The sequence below is a fragment of the Mytilus californianus genome, unplaced genomic scaffold (genome assembly GCF_021869535.1).
Source record: "Mytilus californianus isolate M0D057914Y unplaced genomic scaffold, xbMytCali1.0.p SCAF_3, whole genome shotgun sequence".
In the NCBI taxonomy this organism is placed as follows: Eukaryota; Metazoa; Mollusca; class Bivalvia; order Mytilida; family Mytilidae; genus Mytilus; species Mytilus californianus.
In genome coordinates, this window is record NW_026262679.1 from 66,970,841 (window position 1) to 66,990,168 (window position 19,328).

A 19,328-nucleotide genomic window follows, 5' to 3' on the forward strand; every position below is an offset into this window, starting at 1 on the left:
ACCACACCGATGGAGGGGGCACTGCTAGTCAGAAAAAATACTTATCTCTTGCTGTTTCCGGCATCTGTGCCTTTGCCTTGGGTTCCGCGGCCTCCACCTCCGGGTCAGGTACTCTGAAAGAAAAACAAAAAGTGTATATTAGTTTCATATGGACCACACCGATGGAGGGGGGCACTGCAAGTCAGAAAAAATACTTATCTCTTGCTGTTTCCGGCATCTGTGCCTTTGCCTTGGGTTCCGCGGCCTCCACCTCCGGGTCAGGTACTCTGAAAGAAAAACAAAAAGTGTATATTAGTTTCATATGGACCACACCGATGGAGGGGGGCACTGCAAGTCAGAAAAAATACTTATCTCTTGCTGTTTCCGGCATCTGTGCCTTTGCCTTGGGTTCCGCGGCCTCCACCTCCGGGTCAGGTACTCTGAAAGAAAAACAAAAAGTGTATATTAGTTTCATATGGACCACACCGATGGAGGGGGGCACTGCAAGTCAGAAAAAATACTTATCTCTTGCTGTTTCCGGCATCTGTGCCTTTGCCTTGGGTTCCGCGGCCTCCACCTCCGGGTCAGGTACTCTGAAAGAAAAACAAAAAGTGTATATTAGTTTCATATGGACCACACCGATGGAGGGGGGCACTGCAAGTCAGAAAAAATACTTATCTCTTGCTGTTTCCGGCATCTGTGCCTTTGCCTTGGGTTCCGCGGCCTCCACCTCCGGGTCAGGTACACTGAAAGGAAAGAAAAACAAAAAGTGTATATTAGTTTCATATGGACCACACCGATGGAGGGGGGCACTGCAAGTCAGAAAAAATACTTATCTCTTGCTGTTTCCGGCATCTGTGCCTTTGCCTTAGGTTCCGCGGCCTCCACCTCCGGGTCAGGTACTCTGAAAGAAAAACAAAAAGTGTATATTAGTTTCATATGGACCACACCGATGGAGGGGGGCACTGCAAGTCAGAAAAAATACTTATCTCTTGCTGTTAAGGCATCTGTGCCTTTGCCTTGGGTTCCGCGGCCTCCACCTCCGGGTCAGGTACTCTGAAAGAAAAACAAAAAGTGTATATTAGTTTCATATGGACCACACCAATGGAGGGGGGCACTGCAAGTCAGAAAAAATACTTATCTCTTGCTGTTTCCGGCATCTGTGCCTTTGCCTTGGGTTCCGCGGCCTCCACCTCCGGGTCAGGTACTCTGAAAGAAAAACAAAAAGTGTATATTAGTTTCATATGGACCACACCGATGGAGGGGGGCACTGCAAGTCAGAAAAAATACTTATCTCTTGCTGTTTCCGGCATCTGTGCCTTTGCCTTGGGTTCCGCGGCCTCCACCTCCGGGTCAGGTACTCTGAAAGAAAAACAAAAAGTGTATATTAGTTTCATATGGACCACACCGATGGAGGGGGGCACTGCAAGTCAGAAAAAATACTTATCTCTTGCTGTTTCCGGCATCTGTGCCTTTGCCTTGGGTTTCGCGGCCTCCACCTCCGGGTCAGGTACACTGAAAGGAAAGAAAAACAAAAAGTGTATATTAGTTTCATATGGACCACACCGATGGAGGGGGGCACTGCAAGTCAGAAAAAATACTTATCTCTTGCTGTTTCCGGCATCTGTGCCTTTGCCTTGGGTTCCGCGGCCTCCACCTCCGGGTCAGGTACTCTGAAAGAAAAACAAAAAGTGTATATTAGTTTCATATGGACCACACCGATGGAGGGGGGCACTGCTAGTCAGAAAAAATACTTATCTCTTGCTGTTTCCGGCATCTGTGCCTTTGCCTTGGGTTCCGCGGCCTCCACCTCCGGGTCAGGTACTCTGAAAGAAAAACAAAAAGTGTATATTAGTTTCATATGGACCACACCGATGGAGGGGGGCACTGCTAGTCAGAAAAAATACTTATCTCTTGCTGTTTCCGGCATCTGTGCCTTTGCCTTGGGTTCCGCGGCCTCCACCTCCGGGTCAGGTACTCTGAAAGAAAAACAAAAAGTGTATATTAGTTTCATATGGACCACACCGATAGAGGGGGGCACTGCTAGTCAGAAAAAATACTTATCTCTTGCTGTTTCCAGCATCTGTGCCTTTGCCTTGGGTTCCGCAGCCTCCACCTCCGGGTCAGGTACTCTGAAAGAAAAACAAAAAGTGTATATTAATTTCATATGGACCACACCGATGGAGGGGGGCACTGCTAGTCAGAAAAATTACTTATCTCTTGCTGTTTCCGGCATCTGTGTCTTTGCCTTGGGTTCCGCGGCCTCCACCTCCGGGTCAGGTACTCTGAAAGAAAAACAAAAAGTGTATATTAGTTTCATATGGACCACACCGATGGAGGGGGCACTGCTAGTCAGAAAAAATACTTATCTCTTGCTGTTTCCGGCATCTGTGCCTTTGCCTTGGGTTCCGCGGCCTCCACCTCCGGGTCAGGTACTCTGAAAGAAAAACAAAAAGTGTATATTAGTTTCATATGGACCACACCGATGGAGGGGGGCACTGCAAGTCAGAAAAAATACTTATCTCTTGCTGTTTCCGGCATCTGTGCCTTTGCCTTGGGTTCCGCGGCCTCCACCTCCGGGTCAGGTACTCTGAAAGAAAAACAAAAAGTGTATATTAGTTTCATATGGACCACACCGATGGAGGGGGGCACTGCAAGTCAGAAAAAATACTTATCTCTTGCTGTTTCCCGCATCTGTGCCTTTGCCTTGGGTTCCGCGGCCTCCACCTCCGGGTCAGGTACTCTGAAAGAAAAACAAAAAGTGTATATTAGTTTCATATGGACCACACCGATGGAGGGGGGCACTGCAAGTCAGAAAAAATACTTATCTCTTGCTGTTTCCGGCATCTGTGCCTTTGCCTTGGGTTCCGCGGCCTCCACCTCCGGGTCAGGTACTCTGAAAGAAAAACAAAAAGTGTATATTAGTTTCATATGGACCACACCGATGGAGGGGGGCACTGCAAGTCAGAAAAAATACTTATCTCTTGCTGTTTCCGGCATCTGTGCCTTTGCCTTGGGTTCCGCGGCCTCCACCTCCGGGTCAGGTACTCTGAAAGAAAAACAAAAAGTGTATATTAGTTTCATATGGACCACACCGATGGAGGGGGGCACTGCAAGTCAGAAAAAATACTTATCTCTTGCTGTTTCCGGCATCTGTGCCTTTGCCTTGGGTTCCGCGGCCTCCACCTCCGGGTCAGGTACACTGAAAGGAAAGAAAAACAAAAAGTGTATATTAGTTTCATATGGACCACACCGATGGAGGGGGGCACTGCAAGTCAGAAAAAATACTTATCTCTTGCTGTTTCCGGCATCTGTGCCTTTGCCTTAGGTTCCGTGGCCTCCACCTCCGGGTCAGGTACTCTGAAAGAAAAACAAAAAGTGTATATTAGTTTCATATGGACCACACCGATGGAGGGGGGCACTGCAAGTCAGAAAAAATACTTATCTCTTGCTGTTAAGGCATCTGTGCCTTTGCCTTGGGTTCCGCGGCCTCCACCTCCGGGTCAGGTACTCTGAAAGAAAAACAAAAAGTGTATATTAGTTTCATATGGACCACACCAATGGAGGGGGGCACTGCAAGTCAGAAAAAATACTTATCTCTTGCTGTTTCCGGCATCTGTGCCTTTGCCTTGGGTTCCGCGGCAACCACCTCCGGGTCAGGTACTCTGAAAGAAAAACAAAAAGTGTATATTAGTTTCATATGGACCACACCGATGGAGGGAGGCACTGCAAGTCAGAAAAAATACTTATCTCTTGCTGTTTCCGGCATCTGTGCCTTTGCCTTGGGTTCCGCGGCCTCCACCTCCGGGTCAGGTACTCTGAAAGAAAAACAAAAAGTGTATATTAGTTTCATATGGACCACACCGATGGAGGGGGGCACTGCAAGTCAGAAAAAATACTTATCTCTTGCTGTTTCCGGCATCTGTGCCTTTGCCTTGGGTTTCGCGGCCTCCACCTCCGGGTCAGGTACACTGAAAGGAAAGAAAAACAAAAAGTGTATATTAGTTTCATATGGACCACACCGATGGAGGGGGGCACTGCAAGTCAGAAAAAATACTTATCTCTTGCTGTTTCCGGCATCTGTGCCTTTGCCTTGGGTTCCGCGGCCTCCACCTCCGGGTCAGGTACTCTGAAAGAAAAACAAAAAGTGTATATTAGTTTCATATGGACCACACCGATGGAGGGGGGCACTGCAAGTCAGAAAAAATACTTATCCCTTGCTGTTTCCGGCATCTGTGCCTTTGCCTTGGGTTCCGCGACCTCCACCTCCGGGTCAGGTACTCTGAAAGAAAAACAAAAAGTGTATATTAGTTTCATATGGACCACACCGATGGAGGGGGGCACTGCAAGTCAGAAAAAATACTTATCTCTTGCTGTTTCCGGCATCTGTGCCTTTGCCTTGGGTTCCGCGGCCTCCACCTCCGGGTCAGGTACACTGAAAGGAAAGAAAAACAAAAAGTGTATATTAGTTTCATATGGACCACACCGATGGAGGGGGGCACTGCAAGTCAGAAAAAATACTTATCTCTTGCTGTTTCCGGCATCTGTGCCTTTGCCTTGGGTTCCGCGGCCTCCACCTCCGGGTCAGGTACTCTGAAAGAAAAACAAAAAGTGTATATTAGTTTCATATGGACCACACCGATGGAGGGGGGCACTGCAAGTCAGAAAAAATACTTATCCCTTGCTGTTTCCGGCATCTGTGCCTTTGCCTTGGGTTCCGCGACCTACACCTCCGGGTCAGGTACACTGAAAGGAAAGAAAAACAGAAAGTGTATATTAGTTTCATATGGACCACACCAATGGAGGGGGGCACTGCAAGTCAGAAAAAATACTTATCTCTTGCTATTTCCGGCATCTGTGCCTTTGCCTTGGGTTCCGTGGCCTCCACCTCCGGGTCAGGTACTCTGAAAGAAAAACAAAAAGTGTATATTAGTTTCATATGGACCACACCCATGGAGGGGGGCACTGCAAGTCAGAAAAAATACTTATCTCTTGCTGTTTCCAGCATCTGTGCCTTTGCCTTGGGTTCCGCGGCCTCCACCTCCGGGTCAGGTACTCTGAAAGAAAAACAAAAAGTGTATATTAGTTTCATATGGACCACACCGAAGGAGGGGGGCACTGCAAGTCAGAAAAAATACTTATCTCTTGCTGTTTCCGGCATCTGTGCCTTTGCCTTGGGTTCCGCGGCCTCCACCTCCGGGTCAGGTACTCTGAAAGAAAAACAAAAAGTGTATATTAGTTTCATATGGACCACACCGATGGAGGGGGGCACTGCAAGTCAGAAAAAATACTTATCTCTTGCTGTTTCCGGCATCTGTGCCTTTGCCTTGGGTTCCGCGGCCTCCACCTCCGGGTCAGGTACACTGAAAGGAAAGAAAAACAAAAAGTGTATATTAGTTTCATATGGACCACACCGATGGAGGGGGGCACTGCAAGTCAGAAAAAATACTTATCTCTTGCTGTTTCCGGCATCTGTGCCTTTGCCTTGGGTTCCGCGGCCTCCACCTCCGGGTCAGGTACTCTGAAAGAAAAACAAAAAGTGTATATTAGTTTCATATGGACCACACCGATGGAGGGGGGCACTGCAAGTCAGAAAAAATACTTATCCCTTGCTGTTTCCGGCATCTGTGCCTTTGCATTGGGTTCCGCGGCCTCCACCTCCGGGTCAGGTACACTGAAAGGAAAGAAAAACAAAAAGTGTATATTAGTTTCATATGGACCACACCAATGGAGGGGGGCACTGCTAGTCAGAAAAAATACTTATCTCTTGCTATTTCCGGCATCTGTGCCTTTGCCTTGGGTTCTGTGGCCTCCACCTCCGGGTCAGGTACTCTGAAAGAAAAACAAAAAGTGTATATTAGTTTCATATGGACCACACCCATGGAGGGGGGCACTGCAAGTCAGAAAAAATACTTATCTCTTGCTGTTTCCGGCATCTGTGCCTTTGCCTTGGGTTCCGCGGCCTCCACCTCCGGGTCAGGTACTCTGAAAGAAAAACAAAAAGTGTATATTAGTTTCATATGGACCACACCCATGGAGGGGGGCACTGCAAGTCAGAAAAAATACTTATCTCTTGCTGTTTCCGGCATCTGTGCCTTTGCCTTGGGTTCCGCGGCCTCCACCTCCGGGTCAGGTACTCTGAAAGAAAAACAAAAAGTGTATATTAGTTTCATATGGACCACACCCATGGAGGGGGGCACTGCAAGTCAGAAAAAATACTTATCTCTTGCTGTTTCCGGCATCTGTGCCTTTGCCTTGGGTTCCGCGGCCTCCACCTCCGGGTCAGGTACTCTGAAAGAAAAAAACAAAAAGTGTATATTAGTTTCATATGGACCACACCGATGGAGGGGGGCACTGCTAGTCAGAAAAAATACTTATCTCTTGCTGTTTCCGGCATTTGTGCCTTTGCCTTGGGTTCCGCGGCCTCCACCTCCGGGTCAGGTACTCTGAAAGAAAAAAACAAAAAGTGTATATTAGTTTCATATGGACCACACCGATGGAGGGGGGCACTGCAAGTCAGAAAAAATACTTATCTCTTGCTGTTTCCGGCATCTGTGCCTTTGCCTTGGGTTCCGCGGCCTCCACCTCCGGGTCAGGTACTCTGAAAGAAAAACAAAAAGTGTATATTAGTTTCATATCGACCACACCGATGGAGGGGGCACTGCAAGTCAGAAAAAATACTTATCTCTTGCTGTTTCCTGCATCTGTGCCTTTGCCTTGGGTTCCGCGGCCTCCACCTCCGGGTCAGGTACTCTAAAACAAAAGTGAATATTAGTTTCATATCGACCACACCGATGGAGGGGGGCACTGCAAGTCAGAAAAAATACTTATCTCTTGCTGTTTCCGGCATCTGTGCCTTTGCCTTGGGTTCCGCGGCCTCCACCTCCGGGTCAGGTACTCTGAAAGAAAAACAAAAAGTGTATATTAGTTTCATATCGACCACACCCATGGAGGGGGGCACAGCTAATCAGAAAAAATACTTATCTCTTGCTGTTTCCTGCATCTGTGCCTTTGCCTTGGGTCCGCAGCCTCCACATCCGGGTCAGGTACTCTGAAAGAAAAACAAAAAGTGAATATTAGTTTCATATCGACAACACCGATGGAGGGGGGCACTGCAAGTCAGAAAAAATACTTATCTCTTGCTGTTTCCTTGATCTGTGCCTTTGCCTTGGGTTCCGCGGCCTCCACCTCCGGGTCAGGTACTCTGAAAGAAAAACAAAAAGTGTATATTAGTTTCATATGGACCACACTGATGGAGGGGGGCACTGCAAGTCAGAAAAAATACTTATCTCTTGCTGTTTCCTGCATCTGTGCCTTTGCCTTGGGTCCGCGGCCTCCACATCCGGGTCAGGTACTCTGAAAGAAAAACAAAAAGTGAATATTAGTTTCATATCGACAACACCGATGGAGGGGGGCACTGCAAGTCAGAAAAAATACTTATCTCTTGCTGTTTCCTGCATCTGTGCCTTTGCCTTGGGTCACCGACCTCCACATCCGGGTCAGGTACTCTGAAAGAAAAACAAAAAGTGTAAAATTGTCTTTAAAGGACAATAACTACTTAAGGGGTCAATTGACAATTGTGGTCATATTAACTTTTTTGTAGATCTTACTTTGCTGAACATTATTGCTGCTTACAGTTTATATATATCTATAATAATATTCAAAATAATAACAAAAAACTGCAAAATTTTGTTAAAACTACCAATTCGGTGGCAGCAACCCAACAATGGGTTGTTCGAATCGTCTGATAATTTCAGGGCCGATAGATCTTGACCAATTATACAATTTTACCCCATGTCACATTTGCTCTAAAAGATTTAGTTTTTGAGATATAAGCCAAAAACTGCATTTGACCCCTATGTTCTATTTTTAGCCATGGCAGCCATGTTTGTCAATGGATACAAACTTCGGAAACAATTTATAAACAAGATACCCTAAGGAACATTTATTTAGGTTTGAAGGTATTTGGCCCAGTAGTTTCAGAGGAGAAGATTTTTAAATGTTAGCAAACTTGATGAACAAATTGTGTAAAATTGTCTTTAAAGGGCAATAACTCCTTAAGGGGTCAATTGACAATTATGGTCATATTAACTTTTTTGTAGATCTTACTTTGTTGAACATTATTGCTGCTTACAGTTTATATACATCTATAATAATATTTAAAATAATAACAAAAAACTGCAAAATTTTGTTAAAACTACCAATTCGGTGGCAGCAACCCAACAATGGGTTGTTCGATTCGTCTGAAAGATTTAGAGCTGATAGATCTTGACCAATTAAACAAATTTACCCCATGTCAGATTTGCTCTAAAAGCTTTAGTTTTTGAGATATAAGCCAAAAACTGCATTTGACCCCTATGTTCTATTTTTAGCCATGACGGCCATGTTTGTCGATGGATCAAAACTTGGGATACAATTTATTAACAAGATACCCTAAGGAAAATTTAGTTAAAGTTTGAAGGTATTTGGCCCAGTAGTTTCAGAGGAGAAGATTTTTTAAATAGTTTACAACGACAGACGACGACGACAGACGACGGACGACGATGGACGCCAAGTGATGGCATAAGCTCACATGGGGCCCTTCAGACCCCGGTGAGCTTTAATTGAAGTCAAGGCCAGGTGAACCATGTTTGACGGACATGTAGACCTCGCAAGGATACCATATATTAGTAACCAAAAATAGTTATCCTAGAACTCATGATAAATAAGACATTCACATGACAAAAAAAAGCTATACAGTTTTTTAGCAGTCACTTAATCATGAAAATGAGGCCAAGAACAATGATTATATGACAGACTGGAAATTCATAACACAATGGACCTATATACAAAATATATACATCCTATTCCTCTACCCTCTGAAATATAAAGCTATACAAAAAAAACCTCTGAAATATAAAGCTATACATATAATTTACGGCGTTGCCGCCTCCACCATCAGATTTTATTCTGTATGCCTCGCATTCTGCGACTTAAAAAAAAACAACTGAAATTTGGTCTAGGTCACTGTTATTTAACAGCTGAATGAAAATTGTAAATGTGCATCCTATAAGTACAAATGTCAATCTCGAACCATATTTGACAAGGTCAGACGAAACCTGCCAGACAGACATGTACACCTGACAATCATTCCATACACCAAATATAGTGGCCCTATTGCTTATATGGGTAGTATCTTAGAAATAGACCAACCCATAAAAACTAAATATTGTCCAATGAAATTGAAGTCAAGGTCAGATGAAACCTGTCAGTCATACATGTATGCCTTACAATCATTTCAAATACCAAATATAGTTGACCTTTTGCTTATAGTATCTGAGATATGGACTTGACCACATAACTTTAACCTTGATCACGGAATAAGGTCGAGGTCAGGGAAACCTTACCCGACAGACATGTAGACTTTGCGAGGAACCCATATACCAAATAAGTTATCCAATAACTCATTATATAAATAAGCGAGTATTTCACTTAACAAAAAAACTCATTTTCTTTCAAGCAGTCACTGAACCATGAAAATGAGGTCAAGGACAATGGACATATGACAGAAGGAAACTTTGTAACATAAAGTATCTGCACACAAAGTCTGAAGCATCCAGGTCTTCTACCTTCTGAAATATAAAGCTTTAAACAAATAGTTTACACCATTGCCGCCACCACTGGATGTATAATACCTATGTCTCACAAAAATAGCATTTTAATAATTTGGTGTATCCAAAGCACTTTTTATGTATCTCATCAGGAACGCTCAAATTCAATTATTTGAAAAATGGCCATGTATAAATACTTGATTTATATGAGTAGGGTGGTTACATTTTTTCAGAAACTATCTTAGTTCAACTTTGCCTGTTTGAAATGGAACCTAAAATAATAGACAAATATAAACAACAAATTATTTTGAATCTATGTGTATTGAACTTGTGACGCCTATGTCTTTAAAAGTCACCCAAAGACATTTTTTAACAGAATGCCGATGGTTATCTCAATGATAGAATAAATTATAAATACAAGCTTATTTGAAAGTACCCGTAAAGTCTTCATTTATAGCTAAATGTTTATGCAATCAATTTGTTTATTTAGATCAAAAGGTGCCAATTTTGCTTATCCGATTAATTAAACTCTCATTTTTGTTTGCATATTCCTTGAGGTGTTTTTCATAAGAAGTTTTGTATCAGGTCGATAGAATTGTCTTATACTACCATAGCTAAAAATAACAAATTTGGAGGGTGAAAGTACTGAGAGTTTCTACAGTCCCTCAAGGGAAGAAGATTTTGACAAGAAATGCAGCTAGTCACATAATAGTAAGTGACAAAAAAAAAATGTGAATTAAGGTTATATTTTTCAAAATATCACACATTAAAAACAAAATTTTTTGGTAAAAAATTATTATGCTTAAATAATTGCAAACAAAACAAGCTGTCAAATTGGCTCCACTCTTTTTCGAGTCACCAAACTAATCTTGACTTTCATACTGTGTAACACTTAAAACTTGATATTTATACATAACATTACTAGACCATATGTTACTGATAAAGAAAGAATAAAACCTACCTTACATAAGGAACTTTCAAAACCCCCCAAAAAAACTGCAAAGTTTCTACTCGACGATTGCGGGAAAAGAAAAGTTAACTCTTACATGTACCGGAAGTGTGATTTCGGCGTGACTTTTTACCCCAATATACCCCAACATACCCCAATATACCCCAACATACCCCAATATACCTAAAAAAAAAACAGTTTAAACATAATTTGGAAGTTTAAAAAAAAAGTCGCACCCGTATGATTACCCTAGCTATGTCCCAGACAGAAACCATGAAAACTTTAATTATAACAAGTGGAAATTTTTAACTATAGATAATCTAACCAAAGTCATATCAAATGAGTTTTATCCATTTTGAAATAATATAAGTTTTATAATTTCTTGTCACACGGATGTGTTCAGTGTATTATACAGTAAATACATGTACTCTCTTTCGGTAGTAGCTAAGGGTGTTAAAAATCACATATACCTTTTCTTGCTCTCTCTTTCTTTTACCACTGGACGTTAAGCAACCAACAATCAATCAATCAATCAATCTGTCCTTTTACCATTCCAGATGAGGGGGGGCGAGACCATTTTCGGGACGCCGGGATCGGCTGATTTTAGCAACGGGAAATCGGGATTGCCTTGTTTAAAGATCGGGAATTCGGGATAGAAAAACATCGGGATACGGGAAAGCCACGTTTTTAGCCACGGGAAATCGGGATTTTTATGTTGAAATATAACGGGATTGACAAAAAACTGTACCTTGGACAGATAAAAGTGCCATTTTCATTATACTTCAATCAAAACAACAACACTCGTCCAAGCTCGATTGCATAATCCAGTTCAGGTTAAGCGATTATCAAAAATGATCTCAAAGATTGTAGGAGTGTCGTTTTGGAATCTGGTATTTGCTACGTTTGTCAACGTGATCTGAATGTCTTGGTGTTTGGAATCGGTAAAGATATCGGTATTCAGCTTAAATCGCATCGATCAAAAGTTAGTTTAACAACTCTGGCTAGGGAATTTGGCTTAAATTTGGATGGTACCGCTAAAACAATACGTGAACGTATACAACAACACACCAACAACACCAAGCTAACTAGACCATCAAAAGATGTCCTAAATGGCAGTGATATAGTAAGGCCCTCTGTTCTAGCGACTGCAGCTGATGATTTGATGCTATGCAGCAGTAATGTCTTCAAGTCATTGTATGAAATGGCAATATCCAAAGATGGAGTTGGGTTAGTTTGTCAAACAATCGAAAAGCTAGACTATCCAGTTGGTGTCCACTCAATTTTATGTATGTGCTACAGTCATGGCTTACTTTATATTTCCTGGAAAGGCAGATCAGCTGAGAGCGGAGGACTTATCTCGATTAATTTAGAGAGTTTGAGTAAAATTCACATTTTTGAAAATCAATCCAACATTTGCTCAGAAATAAGTTCAGTGTCAATTTATAAAAACGGGCTGGTATTTGGGGATATTGGGGGAAGACAGCTGAAATGTTTCAGTCGTGATGGTGGTATGTCCGTAATAGCAGACTCTGGATTAGATGGTTGTTCAACTGGATCTGCTGAACTCTCCTCATTTGGCCAAATCATGGGAATCGCAGTTGAATTCGGAACAAATATTTATGTTGCAGACGCAAAATATGGCGAAATAAAATAAGTCACAACAATTAGTGAAACCGAACGTTTCCTGTTTCATTTGCAAAAAATATATGCAGCATATTCTCTATACACGAGAAAGGGACAAGTGTTCATCATTACAACCCCAATGAATCGCTACAGATGGTACAGCATTCAGTTCAATACTTTTTACAACTCGTAGTAAATGTCAAGAGAATTGGAAATATTGAGAAACACACAAATGGTTCAGAGGGAACCATCCCAAAACAAACCATGGACTCGTTGGTAATGATGGAAGATCAACTCATTAGATTCTGTCAGGTATTATCCAGTAATCCTTTATACTTGGCAGACATGTCATCCTGTTTAACCACTGTTGTAGAGAACTTGCACGCATTGAGCCACGTCAAACAGAGTTATCACTGAACTAGTATATATATTTGTTTAGTGGCCAGCTGAAGGACGCCTCCGGGTGCGGGAATTTCTCGCTGCATTGAAGACCTGTTGGTGACCTTCTGCTGTTGTCTGTTCTATGGTCGGGTTGTTGTCTCTTTGACACATTCCCCATTTCCATTCTCAATTTTATTTGCCAACTAAGGGGACGACCATTTGATATTCTGGGGGGGGGGGGGGTTTGGGGGGCAGGAGGATTTTAAAAATAAATAACTCAGCCTTGATAATCACAAAAATAAATGGTTTGTTCTGTGGTAGTTTGAAAATAAATTACCTGACTTGCAATGTATTGAAAATAAATAACTCAGCAGGTCTAATCGAAAGTATGAGATGGCACCAGATTCTTCATAAATTCATCTTTTTTCCAAAAAAAAATCGGGAAACACTTCCCATATCTTTTAATAATAAAAGTATAAATATTATTTAAATTTACTTGAAATGTCAGAAAATTGGTTTCATTTAACTTGAGGTTAATTGTCTCAGGAACACCTACCTCACTTTTATTAAATCAGGGCCGTAACTACATTGAGACAAATGCCTCATGTAGGAAATTTCAAAACCAAACGCTTGTCTCAATATCAAATTGTGTTCACCGTGAGTGCCTTGCAAGAAGCAAGTTCTGTTCTCCCTCAGACCTAGCCCCTGATTTTTCGGGATCAATGTTTCTTATTTATTTGTCTTTTGTTCATTGATTGCCCTTCTGTATTCTGTTAGTGTTGCATTCATTTTGTAATTTAGTAATTTTATTATTAACTTGATCATGAGTTTAAAAAAACACAGCAGCCACAGACTTAACTATGTGAATTACATGTTTGCTTTATCATGCATATTTGTCTTTTGATGTTCCTAGAAACTTAAGTCTTACACTGAATCTATAACGTGATTTTGCTTTGAGACCAAAATATTGTCATAAAATTATTAAAACAGAACTTGCATTTTCAGTTTAAGAAAGGGTCTGGGGAACACCCAGAAGGCATGATTTTGCGTCATTTGTTCTATAGCTTCTTGGGCCTTCAGCGGTTCAAAAACCCTTAAAAAAAAATTTGCCTCGCTCCGCTCGGCGAAACATGTTTGCCAATACTTTTAAAAGAGCCTTACTTACAACCAAACTTTAATACTGTGTATGTATGCAATACATGTATATGCATTGGGGAATACAGAAGATTCATTTCTGCAGAGGATAATAATGAATTCTGATAATGGTACATAATGACTTGACTATACATGAATTATTTATAATAAACAAATAATTTAAAAATTGTATGTTTTCGAATATTATAAATATAGTTGTGAAAATAAATAATCAGTCCCTTGCTTTAATGAAAATGAAAAATCTTGCTTCAATAGTGCAGAAAATAGATAATCTGTCCTCTTAGTTTACAAAAATAAATAACCGATCCAAAACAAATCCTCCTGGCCCCCCCCAGAATATCAAATGGTCGTCCCCTAACAAATTTGGGGAACAAATTTATCGGGATCGGGATTTTTAACAAAATATGTCCGGGATTTCGGGATTTTCTGATATTAAAACTGGGAAATCGGGATGAGACCCCCTCTCGCCCCCCCATCATTCTACCATTATTTTATTTAATAAACATTTATAAATATATTAACAAGGTAAATTATTTCTAAAATAAACACATATATATTTTTGATGTGGTGACCCTGCAAATAGGGTTAATATCCAATAGAAGAAGATTAAAAGCTTATACATGCCTAGGTTGGGAACAAACCCCCTATATATGGTGACAATACCTGTATAGAGTGATTATCCTTATATAGAGGGACATATTTGTTTAGAATGGATTAAAAGCAGGAAGATTTTATTTTCTAGTATTATTGGGTAAAATCTAAGGTATCAATTATTGCACTTTACTAAAAATTATGACGCCCATGAGTTTTCTGCTCAAGTGACAGAACTTGCAATCTATTGTGTACCATCTGAACACCTGATCAACAACAATAGGGACAGTTGGAAGCAAGACAACTCGCCCCACTGGCAAATCGCCCCACACCAAATCGACCCACTTTTTTCACCAACTCGCCCCACTTTAAAAAAAAATCGCCCCACTTATGAAAAAGGGTTAAATCCCGTTAAATATATACTCCTGCCAACTCGCCCCACTTATGAAAATCGGTAAAATCCAGATGAATATATAATAAAGGTCTGCCAACTCGCCCCACTTAAACATGTTAAATGAAAACTTATCTACCCAGAATACAAAAAAAATCGAAATTTAATATATGATTATTATTGAATTTAAAGGATGTTTCACTTCTTAAAATATAATTATAGATGCACTATTTATTATTATGTAATACATATTTATTGGAGACTAACTTTATTCTTGCAAGCTTAGTTATTTGCAAAATAATTGCAAAGAAACCTGTTAATTGTATCATAATCCGATATATTTTCATAACAATTTAAGGATTCCAATCTAACATCAATTTGTTTTATAGCAATTAACGGATAGGTTACTTTTGTCTTTGAATTAATAATAATTAAACACTTACGAGAAATTTAAGGGCTTGGTTTCAAAATTATAAAAAGAAAAGAATAAAAAAAAAAAAGATGCATTAAAATTTTCTAAGGTTTTCATAAGTATTCATTTAATTCATAAGTGGGGCGAGTTGGTAGGCCATAATTCAGTACATTTTAATTATTTTATTCATAAGTGGGGCGATATGGTAGGCCACAATTCAGTACAGTTTAATTCATTTATTCATAAGTGGGGCGAGTTGGCAGACCTATATTCAACGGGATATTAACCCTTTTCATAAGTGGGCGAGTTGTCAGACCTATATTCAACGGGATTTTACCCTTTTTCATAAGTGGGGCGAGTTGGTAAACAAGAGTGGGGCGATTTTTTAAAAAGTGGGGCGAGTTGGTGGAAAAGTGGGGCGATTTGGTGTGGGGCGATTTGCCAGTGGGGCGATTTGTCATGGATTCGGACAGTTGACCTTTTAGTTTTATTTTAAATCTAACAATAGAAATCTGTTCATTGAGGCATAACTGAGTGGAACTGGAATTTACCTGATCATGGTCACAGTGAGCGAATTTCAATTATTCCTTAACTCTATATGGTCATAATAATGAATGGGAAAAATTGACATTAATAATGATTATGGACTAAGTTTGAAAATAGATCAAAATAATACAGTGACACAAAACTCCCATTGAAAAGAAAATAAGTTAGAGTTTCCCTCCTCATGGAAATATTAAAAGCATTCCAAACAACATTATCAATAAACTTATTAAATTACATAAATTATTTAAATAAAAGAATAATAAAAAAAAATAAGAATATGCAGTATGATAACCAAATGAGACAACACAAATGTCATCATAAGCCCATTCTGTAATTGAGTAAGCTTGGGATAGGCATCATGTACAAAAAGTGACAGGGTTATAAACATGCTTGTGAATGCTCAACCCTCCCCTAACATGGAGCAGTTGTGTAACAGCACAACATATGAACAAAATATATAAATCAGTTGAAAAAGGATTGACTCAACAGATCGACACATTTTAACAACAACAACAAAAAAAAAAAAAACTAACAAAAGATTATAGAACCGAGCCATTAATCACCACATACGAAAAAATATGTAATGATTTGGATCAAGAAATAGTGGCATACTTCTTTTTTTTTTGAGTGATGATGGAAGATGAGGTTATAACCCTTCTTTTTTAATTTTATGATTGTTGTACTCTCTTTATTGTGATAAACACCAGTAAGATTTCTTGTTGTTTATCTGATACATTGTAAAGAAATAAAAAAAAATAATCATTTTAATAATTTGATAACAAAAAGGCAACAATATATAATATAGATCAATATCAACAGTTGAAATGTCAAATACAAAAGGTACTATTTAATGATTATTAAAAGTACATGCACACATGCAATATATACTTTTAAATCACAATTAACATGAACTTGTAAAAACAAAATAAAGTTTTAGACTTCTATGTCATTTGGTGTCTGGTAGGGAGTTGTCTCATTGGCAATTATACCACATCTTATTTTTATAAGTATTACTAACATGAATTTGAAGCTGTTGCTTCTTATTGTCATATACCTGTATATGTATGAAATATTGTCCACTGGACATAAAGCATATACTCAATCAATCAATGACAATCAGTTAATAGATGGTGTTAAAATTAGAAATTAAAGTTTATTAGAAAATAACTTGTACAAACACTTCCTGAAAATGGTCAAAGATGTTAGATGCTTTTCCTATATTACATATTGGCATGGCTAGGAATGTGGTTGTTACTTGGTCAGTGAAGTAGCGAAACAGAATGGCATGAGACTTGTCACAGTTGTGGTTGTTGCTCTCATCAATGGCTATGGAAAACAGTTTAGACTGCAGGTCTCGGACAACCTCTTGATGAAGAGTAGGTGCAAGTGACTTCTTGATGATTTGTGTAGTCTTTGTACGGCTGCATGCAAACTTTGTAGCTATCTTGCTGTCTGTAAACAAGGCTTTACACAGCTTTGTGAAGCAGTCTGCAAGTAGAAAGGAGATGTTGTGCTGTGCTATGAAGTTGGACCACATGACCTCAGCTTTGATAATACCTGAAAAATTAAAAAAAATAAATAAATAATAAATCTACAGCATTTTATGAATACATTTTAGCCTTCTAATAAACAACCAATGGTTAACATTCAAGTCATTAATGAAGGCCGTGTTAGGAATTTTACCTTTATGACTTAATCAGATTAACTAAGAAAACAATGCAATAAGTTGTATCAACACGTATAATTTAATTATCATGCAATTAAGAATTCAATAGTGGTTTACTAACAGATTAAATAATTAAAATACTGTAAATTCAGAAATTATTGCGTGCATTTATTATTGCGATTTTGTCATTTTGGACTAAAATGTGATTTTATTTTTTGCAATATTGAGAAAAATCCTGTTTAATTCATATAAAAATTTCAAAATGCGAGTTTAAACTATTGCGATTATAACCCTGTCGCATTTTTTGAAATATTAAAAACATTGCAATAATTTCTGAATTTACAGTATTTACTCAATTTTAGATGATTATTAAATGATCATAATCAAAATATTGTACATATATTATCACTTTAAATATGACAAGATATTATTTATCAACAGTTAATAATTGACATTTCACAAATTAAACTGATGAATACTTGTAAATGTTTACATTATAACAAATAAAATCATATCATTAGAATCAAGACCAAAAGACAATTTGTCAACGTATATTTGTTCCGCCTAACAGAAGTTCCACTGGAAACTTTGTTATAAACAATGTCATAATATCTGTTCCTGTTGGAACAAATATTCTATACCATTTATTCCGTTAGGAACATTTACTGTAATATTTATTCCAGTGGAAATAATATTCCAGAATATTGTTTCCATAATTAACTATTTATGTTTAATTTATTAAAAGAGAAAAAAGACTAAAACACTTGTGCCATAGTTCTATAAAAATAGTTAATGATATATTCAAAATTTTACCTTCATCATTTGGTCATGTTGGTCGAACGAAGAAGTTAGTGACAGGCTTGGTGGTGTTCTGTGTACTACTAGCATAATTAATTCATGCAAAGTTATCAAATTTTTCACAATTTTAGCATTTGTGCTAATTTTCAGACGGTTTTTGTCTAAAATGGAAGTGGCCGCACTTGTGTTCAGTCTTAATATTTAAATGTTGTATTTGATGATTAAACATATTAAACATATATATAGGTGGAGACTGAACACGAATGTGGCCACTTACATATTAGACAAAAACTGTCTGAAAAGTGATGTTTTATGGCATATCTGACAGATTTTTCATATCTAAGCTTGAATTTGAGTGTCTTTAATGACCAAATCAGTTTAAATCGTTTACTTAAACTAACTGAAACGACTGAAGTAGACACTCATGTGTTTAAAAAATGTCAAACATCTTTCATCAAATGTACTTCAAATTTTAGGCAAAAATTAGCCCTTACTGGAAAAGTTGTCTTTGTCATTAACGGAGATAGGAAAAGAATTTGTAAATCACAAACAAATAAGATGAGAGTGTGATGAAATTCCATACTTAATAGATATTAATTTGACCTGTTGATACTATTTGTAATGCTTTTTTGTTATTTAATTTTTACTTATTCAGGGTTATATCTTGTCTATATACCAGCTTTGATAAGTGTTTGGTATGACTATAAATTTTCACTCCTTCATACTTTGAACAACAAAATTATTTATTTTGTAAACAATATTTCCGTTCTGCATTTAAACTGTATACCTTACAACAAAATTATTTTCATTTACCTGTGTATATAATTGTATTTGGTGGCTTTTTAAAGGTTGTTGTTGTTTTTTTTTTAAATTGTTTAACATCTCACAGCGGTATACTACTGTTGCCTTTATTTATTCACCCCTTATTTTATTGATTTTGTATTTTCATTGTATCATAGATCAAATTTATTCGTTCAGTGTATGTTCAATTGTGTTAATATGTCTTTTGATTGAGTTAAGCCATTTCAATTGATATTTTATAGTGTGTCTTTCTATGTTGTGATGTTACACTATTGTTTCAGATAAGGGTGAAGGTTGGTACCTATTAAAACATTTAAACCCGCTGCATTTGTTTGCGCCTGTCCTAAGTCAGGAATCTGATGTTCAGTAGTTGTCGTTTGTTGATGTGGTTCATAAGTGTTTCTTGTTTCTAGTTTTTTATATAGATTAGACCGTTGGTTTTCCCG

The 19,328-nt window shown here is 38.7% G+C and overlaps 2 protein-coding genes across 2 annotated transcripts in view; one reads left to right on the plus strand and one right to left on the minus strand.

Annotated features, from left to right (window-relative positions):
* LOC127733162 (uncharacterized) overlaps positions 1–19,328 on the minus strand; it is a 593,316-nt gene that overhangs the window by 138,163 nt on the left and 435,825 nt on the right. The window lies entirely within an intron of this gene.
* LOC127733626 (diacylglycerol kinase delta-like) overlaps positions 16,442–19,328 on the plus strand; it is a 39,749-nt gene continuing 36,862 nt past the window's right edge. Inside the window, 1 exon segment of the mRNA XM_052242945.1 lies at positions 16,442–16,457. Coding sequence (XP_052098905.1) covers positions 16,442–16,457 — 16 coding nt within the window.